At 40.5% G+C, this 11223-nt stretch overlaps 1 protein-coding gene across 1 annotated transcript; it reads right to left on the bottom strand.

Annotated features, from left to right (window-relative positions):
- Nucleotides 1-3588: 3588 nt before the first annotated feature.
- On the bottom strand, nucleotides 3589-10040 carry LOC123747195 (uncharacterized). Its single transcript, XM_045729231.2, has 3 exons — nucleotides 9688-10040; nucleotides 7932-8120; nucleotides 3589-5558 (listed from the first exon to the last, which is right to left on the bottom strand). The coding sequence occupies exons 1-3, from the start codon at nucleotides 10004-10006 to the stop codon at nucleotides 5362-5364; spliced, it is 705 nt and encodes a 234-aa protein (XP_045585187.2). The 5' UTR covers nucleotides 10007-10040; the 3' UTR covers nucleotides 3589-5361.
- Nucleotides 10041-11223: the final 1183 nt, after the last annotated feature.

Raw genomic sequence — 11223 nt, forward strand, 5'->3', positions numbered from 1 at the left:
ACCTAACTTTTTCGGCTACCTAACCTAACCTAACCTATAAAGATAGGTTAGGTTAGGTTAGGTAGGGTTGGTTAGGTTCGGTCATATATCTACGTTAATTTTAACTCCAATAAAAAAAATTGACGTCAAACATAATGAAATGGTTAGCTTTATCATTTCATAAGAAAAAAATTAGAGAAAATATATTAATTCAGGAAAGCTTGGCTTATTAGGCAAATCGGGCCATGCATAGTAGGCTGAGAAGTGCGTTCTGGCTACTAGGTACGACATATATATATATATATATATATGTATATATATACATACACTCTGGCTACCTGTCCACCGGTACAAGGAATTACTTAGTATAATTTATCTTTACATAAGTCTACATTCAAAACTCATTTTCTAATACAATGTAATAAAGAAACTGTATCATGCTGAATATGATATTTAACCCCAGACTATATGAAGTTCACACAAGGTAAAAAAATAATTCATTGTCGGCTGGGACAGGAAGCCAGAGTGTATTCATACACGTTTGACTTTTATCGAGGCCCCCCTTCCAAGGCTGAATTACTGACTCTGCCCAGGATTTAATCCTAAAACAAGCTGACTAACTCCTGAGTACCTATACTCACAGCTGGGTGAACAGATGCATTAACAGAAAGGAAATGTGCTCAACCATTTTTGTCCGGGATTCGAACCCAGAATTCTTGATTGTACGTCGAAAACGAACCCGACTGTTCTACCGGAACCCTTGATAGAATACCTCAAGAGTCACACATATGATGTAAATACATCAATGTAAATGTGTAATACACCCATACTACAATACAAACCAGTATTATTCCATATATTTTTCACTCTCCGTGGTATGTAAATGACCTAACTGAAGAGTTGCACCACCTCATGTTCTTAAATAAATTAAATAAAGTATAGAATGAATATATACATAAATAGAGATCAACAACAACAACGTATTGTATTCTAGAGATACACATAAAAATATCACTGCTGTCACCCACGGAGAACGCCTCAACCACCGGCTGCACCGAATATTTCGTAACTTTGTGGAGCTCCCAGGTCATTGTGGACGACCATGGGGGCTCCCAGGTCAGTGTGGACGACCATGGGGCTCCCAGGTCAGTGTGGACGACCATGGGGCTCCCAGGTCAGTGTGGACGACCATGGGGGCTCCCAGGTCAGTGTGGACGACCATGGGGCTCCCAGGTCAGTGTGGACGACCATGGGGCTCCCAGGTCAGTGTGGACGACCATGTGGTATCATGACATTACACTCGTCTGTGAATGTGAGCTTCACATACACCACACATTTAGTTATTGTGTGACATAATTATTGTGCATGTTATTGCCTGTCCCATTGACAGTGCCATTGTGACTTATTGCGCATCATCATTACCCGAGTATCCGGTTGGAACTCTTGTGATCCCTTTGCATACCGGCAGTTAGGTTGCCGTGTTCATGATTGGCTGTCAATTGTGTTAAGTTAGGTGTTTCTCCACGAGTGGATCAGAATCGATTAGTTAGACGCCAAGAGTCTCGCTAATGCAACCAGAGCCTTTCTGACGCCAATCTAAAGTAAATCAAGCACCCTTTGTATTAGTAGTTAAGTTTGCAAATAAACTACTGTTAAGTTTTATGTGGTGTTTGAATTGAACCAATTCTTAATACTGCCAACTATTTTACTTGAGCCTTCTGCTCCCGGTGTATTCAACACCGAGTTGCCTATTATTCACAAATCTATAAATGTGATAAGGACCCTAGGAGTCCCTTAAAGTGTTTCAAGCATTGAGGAGATTCCAACGATCAACGTGGATTAGGACCAGGTGAGGCTAGTCTGAGAAGAGACCCTCAAGGACTCTAACTCGACCTTGCTCCCAGGCCCTACACGGTTGCTCTTGTATTTTCTCTGCTGATTCCGACAGCTTTGTGAAGCGTCTGCCACATGTACATTTGACGTAACCATTGCAGTCGGGAAAGCAAAATAGAAAACCGTACATCCAGAATTGAATCTTTTCGTAGATAAATGTAATAGAACCCCATAAACATCACACCAGAAATAAGTATATCTTTGATATTCCCAATCAGACTAAATCTATGCAAACACGCCATAGAAATAAATGGAACTAATGTATGAAACGTCCTTCCTAATGAAGCACTTAATTTCATCACCTTAGCATCCCACCTTGTGCTAGAAACTCACCTAGTATTTTGCTATCTAGAAACGTAACTACGTCAATATGATTTCTATTATCGACACTTTACATTGATATAGTAATTCTGAAAATTCATATTCCGTCATTATATACCTGTCACTATATGTATTTTTTTCAAGACTGACTGTTTCATCTTCTATTATTAAATTCACTGAAAATTCTATGAATTGCTTTAGAACCTGTCGGAAATGCTATGCGTGTTAGTGGTTTTGGAGGTGTAACTGTGAGGTGGGGGAGAATGTATGACTGTGAGGCGGACGAGGCAGTGTGTGAAGCGGGCGAGGCAGTGTGTCTGTGAGGTGAGCGAAGCCACACACTGTACACCTAATGAGTCACGATATCACAAAATATAAAATTAAAAATAAACATGAACAAATTCGAGGACGATAGATCTGATACAATATGTAAAATGTTTAAAGAGTACACACAGATGCGTGATATCTTGAACACGTTGGTCTTCCTGCACTCTACCTAAGATTACTAGGTGGAGTCGTATCTGCCTCGTGCTGAGTGGTGTATGTATAGAAGGAAAAGATTTCCTTGTGAAGATGTATTAATATACGAAAGTACTTAAGGAAATTCCTGTTTCAATTCTTCCTCTGTGGTCTGAAACTGTCACATTTTTCATCACGTGTTAATTTTCGTGATTTACGCACATATATATTAGAATATTTTGGTAGCAGTCTTTCGTGTAAACATATGTTGTTGAATGTGACCGCAAAGGTAAGATTAATAATTCTAACACGAATTTTCTCAATATTTCTTATGTTTTTCTTCACTGTCGATGGTGATTGAAAAATCAATTCTCCAAAATTCATTTTTATTTATAGTTTGACGCCTGAACGCGTTTCGTAATGCTTATTACATTTTCAAAGACTTAGTTTACACATAAAAAATCATCATACTTATACACGTTTTGGGTAAGGTGATGTGGCACAAAAGTTTGGGGTGAAGTGACAAACACAAGACAGAACACGAAACAATGGGTATTAGTTGGGTATGAGAACACAAGAATGGAAGTAACTGCAGAAGGCCTATTGGCCCGTACCTCCTCTTCCTGCTTCTATATTGGTTTGGGGTCTTGAAGTGGGTAGGATATAGATGTGCATTAATTGGCTGTTGATTGCTGGTGTTGACTTTTTCATGTGTAGTGCATCGCTGATGTCGAGCCTCCTGCTATCGCTGTATCTATTAATGATTTCTGTGTTGTTTGTTAAGATTTCTCTGGTGATGATCTGTTTGTGAGGAGAGATTATATGTTCCTTAATGGAGCCCAGTTCTTTTTGCATTGTTAATCGCCTGGAAAGAGACGTTGTTGTCTTGCCTATATATTGAGTTCTTTGGGGCTTACAGTCCCCAAGTGGGTATTTGAAGGCATAGACAACATTTACTTCCTTCAAGGCGTTCTGTTTGGTGTCTGAGGAAATTTTCATGAGTAGGTTCCAGGCTCTTTCCTTGCGATTAACAATGCATAAACAACAGGGTTAAATTATTAGAATTTAATTTAAGAGTATTCGTGAAGGTGGTAAATACATAATTTCTTTACATATATCTCAAACATCCAAGATAATGTTATTGTCTTAACACGAATAATGACATTAATTTTTGGTCTGTATTAATGATCCTGGATAAAAATATTGATCCAGAGTAATGCATTGGATTGTATCTTGGATAATGAGTATAGTCGTGATCCAGCTAAATGGAAAGATTAAAATGTAAATAAAACATTGATATTAGCAGTAGTGTTTATAGTGGTAAAGACAATTTTATAAACAAAAGTATCACTAATATTAATAAAAATTATTTTATTACCAAGAATAGGTGAAAATCTATTCTAAAAAAATACAATTGAAAAATGTTGGAAGCAAAGACGCCTCCAAACTGTCTTGTTTGTCGATGAGATCGTTCCACTTAATGTTAAGGGTTGTGTAATCCCTAAATCATTTGTAAACAGGTGTTCAAAGAAATGTACAGTCCGAACTTAAGATGTTAGACAAAAATCAAGATAAAGTTGCGTATCCTATGAAAAGCAGAGTTAATGTAGTTGACGATTAAGTGTACAAGTAGACTCTGCAGTATAAGACGGGTGTCTCTGGTCGGCCTGTATTCTACAAAGATCAAAAATTGCAAAACAGTCCATTTAGCATCTCTACAAGGGCTTCCCCTTAAGAATAAACTATTATAAAGGCGGTGCGATATGTGTCAACTAGATACATGTGTCCATTGTATTGAACAAAACAGTTTTGATGCCCCAATCATCCCCAAATTCGTGTAAATATTTAACCCATTATGGAGACAGGTTGGCGACCAAGGCATTCCCTCACTTCAAGAAATTAAATAGCTTGTAATACACAATATAGAACAAACGAACTACAGAATCTCCTCGGTGATTACACATCACTGTGCATGAAAGTGTATTTCAAGCTCTCAAACCTCAAAGCAAACTCTGACTTGTGACACTCAAAACAAAAAAAGTAAAGTATATAAAAATAATAATAATTGTCGAGTCTTTATATGTAATTTGTTGTTAAAGATGTTCAAAATTAATAACTAATATTCCAAGTGCATTATAGTTCAAGCAGAATGACTTTTTTACAGGTTAGATTGGTGTTATTCCTGCATGTAATATTTCTGACGTTCCTAAGAGTATTGCTGACTGCACTCCTATTGAAAATGTTGATATAATTTATGTATAAAATATGAATGTTATCCATACAAGTAAAACTGATATAATTCCTGAAATTAGTACTCTTAGTTTTCTAGGTATAGTTTCGTGCCAATATTTTTAGGAAATATTCACCGACTGGTAGATGAACTGAGAACACAATTACCTTAGTAATATACAGAACGATATATATTGTGTTCATGTGTTCTGTGTGTTTATGAAAAACATGAAGATACTTCTACAGACAGGAAAATGATGAAATTTCCTTGGTGTTTATTTCTACAGGCAGGATCATGGTGAACTGTTCTGGGGTTTACTTATACAGGAAGAAGGATGACAAACTGTACCTGAGGTTCACGTCTACAGGCAAGAGGATATTAACCAGTCCCTGGGATTAACTTTTACATGCAGGGGAATGAAGTAATCTGTCCCTGGCGGTTACTTTTACAAGCAGGAGGATGATAAACTGTCCCAGGGGTTAATTCAGCTGGCAGAGGAAGTTGTATACCATGTCACAGGGATTGTCAGCAAGAAGGAAGTTACGGGAGAACTCGTTTTGCATACGGCAACATGCTTTGCCAAGGAGGTTAGGTTCGAAAGGAGCAAATTCTTTTGGTTCAGTATTTCGTCCGTTCAGCCAAAGGGTTTGCTGCACACCAACCCACACGTTCGTCACTGTAAGAATTGAGCCCAATAAAGATCGTGAAGAATTAATAACAAAAAACGAAAGTATATCTAATAAAAACCTGGAAATGTCTGTCGAAGAACATGGTTTAGACACAGGAATAATTTATATTAGTAAATTGGTGGGGCTTGATAAAACTACATGCAATTCGCCCGAAAAAAATGGTATAATAGGAGCTGCAAGCTTCGTGGATTTCTATTATTTATATCATGCAAGAGGGTGCACCTAGCGTCATTTTTTTCTTTATTTTCTTGCACAGATGTGGTCATATTTTTACAGTGGAAGCCAGCATATATACATATGCATTTCTGTCCTCCATGGGCAGGATTAGAGAGCTGTTCTACATATTGTTCAGTGGATTATTGAACACTGAATCACGGAGAGTGATTGAAGCGTTTTTACAATGCAAACCAGCTTTCATACATTTTCGTGCGTTCTATAGAGATTTGAGTAGAGAGGAGCCCAGCGTTGCTCCTGTGACTGGTGCCACATGACGTATGAACCACATAGAGGAAAATGAAGAAACCACGACATTTAGGTCCGTCCTGGACACTTAAGTCGCGTAAATGAGAGTGGAAGAGATAGACATCTTTACTATACATTATTTTCTTCAGCGTAACCATCTTTACTACACACAACCTACAACGTTGTAACCATCTTCACAACCCAGACCCTCTCTCCTCTTCCCTCCGGGTACCCTATTTATAAACATTATCGTCACCACCTTCTCTACCCTTCACCACCTTGTCTACCCTTCACCACCTTCTCTACCCTTCACCACCTTGTTTACCCTTCACCACCTTCTCTACCCTTCACCACCTTGTTTACCCTTCACCACCTTCTCTACCCTTCACCACCTTGTTTACCCTTCACCACCTTCTCTACCCTTCACCACCTTGTTTACCCTTCACCACCTTCTCTACCCTTCACCACCTTGTTTACCCTTCACCACCTTCTCTTCCCTTCACCACCTTGTTTACCCTTCACCACCTTCTCTACCCTTCACCACCTTGTTTACCCTTCACCACCTTCTCTACCCTTCACCACCTTCTCTACCCTTCACCACCTTCTCTACCCTTCACCACCTTCTCTACCCTTCACCACCTTGTCTACCCTTCACCACCTTGTCTACCCTTCATCACCTTGTCTACCCTTCATCACCTTCTCTACCCTTTATTACGAACAAGATATTTACATGATTTTCACAAATTTAAATGTATGTATAATTAAATATATGGAACTGTTATGTATATATATATATATATATATATATATATATATATATATATATATATATATATATATATATATATATATATGAGAAATACTCACAGCAAACGGAGCATGGAAGATTATTCATGCAAACAGTTAAAACTAATGAGAGCAAACAGAATAATTTATAATCTACAAGAAATGAGAGGAGGAAGAATATTTTAATTTCAAAATTAATACGAGTTTATTTAAGAGATCGTTTATGATTAGTACATCCTAAATAAATAGAATTCACCCCAGCAACCCACGTGAGGTGCCCACCCTCACTGTGAGGTGCCCACCCTCACTGTGAGGTGCCCATCCTCACTGTGAGGTGCCCACCCTCACTGTGAGGTGCCCACCCTCACTGTGAGGTGCCCACCCTCACTGTGAGGTGCCCATCCTCACTGTGAGGTGCCCACCCTCACTGTGAGGTGCCCACCCTCACTGTGAGGTGCCCACCCTCACTGTGAGGTGCCCACCCTCACTGTGAGGTGCCCACCCTCACTGTGAGGTGCCCACCCTCACTGTGAGGCGCCCTTCCTGTCTGTAAGGTCACTTACCCTGGTTTTCTAAGTGTGCCTGGAGTACTGCAGTGAATTTGATGAGTGAACTTTTTCCCTATTTTATAATACTCCTTTCCCTGTGCCTTTAATAAATACAATGCAAGCACTTTGTTCGTTTGTTCTCGCCAATTCAAAATATTGTGCCGGATCCGAGTGCTTTCTCTCTTGCTTGAAATGTTTATAATAAACATTTGTTCTGTATTTCTGATTTAAAGTAACGTAAATATGCTGCAACTAGCCAGTAACTAGATGGCTAGCGAAACTTGAACGTGGTGTCACTTCTTCCCCTCAGCTTAGGCTAGACCAAAAATTTGATACCTTGTGTATCCAGATTCCCCTTATTCTACACTTATGGAGGAAAGAATGTAGGCAAATGTATTTGAAATACAAATGAATGTATTACAAATTCTTGTAACATCTTCAAAATCTGAGAATCATATTTCTAATACAAGTACAGGCCCACTTCACTCTGTATCTCGCTGGTTTACTGTATAAAATTGAAAACATTTCAAGTAATTATAAATTGGTGTACAGTAATATTCTTACAGGTACTGGTTTGGGTGTAATACGCAGCTAGACGCAGGAAGGCATCCGCTGTAGGCGCCACAAGCAGGTCTCCACCTAGACACCTACAGAACGATCGAGAGGCATCAAACGCCATCATAATGTTGGGTGGCAGCAGTAAGCGACCCAAATCCTCCAGTCCGGACACCACAGCGAAGGAATTACAGGGCTCTACGGGGAAGAAAATAAATACAAATAAAAGATTTTCTCCAATGCAACAAATGCTTCCAGAATTAGGGAAGTAATATTTAATGCCTATATCAATGAAATAAACTGCCTGCCTGTACAAGATTAAAAACCATTTGCTTAGGACTAACCTCACCTATCTCTGCATGTGATTGATTTGAGATGATGTGGGAAACAATCTGCATGTGATTGATGTGTCGAACGTTGACAGGTCAATGTTGACACAGTTGCTCCAAGTGCAACATTGCAAAATCTTACAGGAAACCAAATGAAGATTCTAGCAGTGACTACCAGCTTTCAATCGATTCGACCCACAGATCCTAAATAGAAACAATCATCTTGTCTCACTATATCATAAAATACCAAACACTGTTCTCGCCAAAATTAAACAAAAAATTCTACTCGTCATAGTTTGCCCCTAGCAAGGAAGAACTTTTAATGTCGTTACTCAGACAACTACAATGCTCCACGGGCAGACTCAACATCTCACCTCTCTCCATACACACTTCCCTTCAACGGTTTCTGAACGTGTCCTAGACTTAATGAGAAGCACAGACCGGGGTAGACACACAAAGACTTAGAAACAGAGGCAGAAGCAGAGAAACAAAGAGAGTGCAGAGAGAGACAAGGGCAGGAAACCAGACAGACAGAAATAGATACCGAGACAGATACAAAAACAGGTTAAGAGACAGAGATATTGAAGCAGAGAAACAGAGATATTGAACCAGAGAAACAGACACATAAAGAGACAGATAGAAACAGAGATGAGATATGTTGACATGCATTAGGGTTTCGCATATGTTCCCATCTATTAGCGTCATTTCTCACAACTTTTCTTGGATACTTTTTTGAAGTAAAGCGAATCAATGTACTTAATCTAATCTAATTTTACACTAATATCATGCGATTTGATTGTACCTGTTGATACAAGCATATATGTGCTGTAAATATCTATTTTATTCGGTTGTATTAATACACACCTGCATTACTACATATCCTAATTCATAGCACCTGAATTACATATATATCTCCTGATATCTAACATCTGCATTACATAAATCTTTCGATACCGAACACCTGCATTTCGTACATCTCCTGATGCCTAATACTTACATTATATGCATCTCCTAATACCTAACACCTGCATTACATACATCATCTCAAACCTATCACCAGCATTTTATACATTAGCTTATACCTAACACCTATTTTATACATATAAGCTCATATATAAGAGTTGCATTATATACATTACCTCCTATGGCGGTTCTAACTAACACCCCTGGTGGTTCTAGCATTTCTTGTTGCTCTAGGAAATCTGGTGGTTTTAGGACACTAACAAACACTAGAAACACAAACATTTCTGATTCACAAACATGCATTTCAGAGACAAAAAAATCATACACACAAGTGACAAAAACTTCGAACGCACGAACAATTAAGACAAACACATCAGACACGTAAACTCTCCGGATGCACAAACATTCCAAACACACAAAACACTGACGTAGAAAAGAGAATGGAACGTTGGCCACTCAGTACATGGACTTACGTGGAGGGAGTCCCATGTAGCAGATGTTAGTAACGTTCAAGCATCCTTCAATGGTCCAATTAACTTGCAAATCATGGAGGTTACATATCCCGTTGCTGTAGCAGAAAATTCCACCTGGAAAAGTCAGGCTGGCAAGTTCTGCACACTGCAGCAAACTTACTGAAGCATTTTGCAGGACAGCGTGGCCGGGATCATTAAGTGTGGCGTTAGGCACGCTTAAACTATACCAAGTTGATCCTTGGGTACTCTGAGTGCTTGAGATGACCCCATAAAGGGCAGTGAGGAGGAGCAGAAGAGCTATGGGGAGCAGGTGCCCCATGTTGGCTTCCAGACGAGCGTCCTCTCCTTGTTGAGGCCAGCCAGGAACTGCTCGTGATGGCATGAAGTCGACTCACACAGTCAGTTCCATTTTCTTTATAAATGTTTCCTAATAAATGTAAGGACTGTAAAGCTGCCGCTTTACAGTCCTTTACAGTCGTATGTTAAGATGCTTATCTTAACATACTAAGAAGGTTAGGTGAGGTCGGTGTTTTCTATGAAGCTTTTCAAGGTAAACTAAAATATTCACAATCAATTAGTATGTCACATATGCACTTATTAAATAAGCCAATATTGACTAGAAGCAAGTGCGAGAACGGGTTGCACGCCCTACGGATCCCTCACCAGGAAAGGGTGGAAGGACACATGTGGTGTGGTCAAGAGATTGGGTCACCAGTGTGCCAATAAGTGCTTGAAAAAGATAAGTTGAGTCCAGTCCTGTGGTGAATGGACCATTGTGAGTATCGTGTTGAGAGCACCACACCCAGTGAGCCACGACACATTCACCAGTGTTTAGTGACAAAAGGAAACTATCCAAGTGTTAAGTGCCACCCCAACCCTCCCCCCCACCCCATGTAATGCCTCTCCCCCCCCCCCTCCCCCCAAGTGAGTGTAGTGTCTCCTGCTCCCCCACTCCACTTGTGTAGTGTCTCCCCCCCCCCCCCCCCTCCGTGTGGTGCAGTGTCTCCAGCTCCCCCGCCCCCACCTCCCACGATCAGGTGGTCGAGCCTTCCCCTCCCCGGCCCCCCTCCCACACCGGGCCAGCGCAGCCTCCCAACCCCCACCTCCACGAGCCCACCCACCCGCATAGTATTTTTTTTTTTTTTTGAGATATATACAAGAGTTGTTACATTCTTGTACAGCCACTAGTACGCGTAGCGTTTCGGGCAAGTCCTTAATCCTATGGTCCCTGGAATACGATCCCCTGCCGCGAAGAACCGTTTTTTCATCCAAGTACACATTTTACTGTTGCGTTAAACAGAGGCTACAGTTAAGGAATTGCGCCCAGTAAATCCTCCCCGGCCAGGATACGAACCCATGACATAGCGCTCGCGGAACGCCAGGCGAGTGTCTTACCACTACACCACGGAGACTGCCGTGGTGTATAGGGGACAACCTGGTCCCCCCCAGCCAGGAGGGAGAGACAAATACTCCAGTGCAAGGTGACAGTCACTTCACCTAAGGGGATGGCAGAAGAGGCCGCTACCAGCCAACTCA

Source organism: Procambarus clarkii, chromosome 94, assembly GCF_040958095.1.
Source record: "Procambarus clarkii isolate CNS0578487 chromosome 94, FALCON_Pclarkii_2.0, whole genome shotgun sequence".
In the NCBI taxonomy this organism is placed as follows: domain Eukaryota; kingdom Metazoa; phylum Arthropoda; class Malacostraca; order Decapoda; family Cambaridae; genus Procambarus; species Procambarus clarkii.

Excerpts from the sequence above, each read along its gene's own strand:
- LOC123747195 (XM_045729231.2), bottom strand. The coding sequence starts at position 10,006 with ATGGGGCACCTGCTCCCCATAGCTCTTCTGCTCCTCCTCACTGCCCTT. Across the intron at positions 8,121-9,687 it reads CTACATGGGACTCCCTCCAC|AGCCCTGTAATTCCTTCGCT; the intron begins GTAAGTCCATGT and ends TCTTCCCCGTAG. Across the intron at positions 5,559-7,931 it reads TTACACCCAAACCAGTACCT|TGACGAACGTGTGGGTTGGT; the intron begins GTAAGAATATTA and ends CAATTCTTACAG.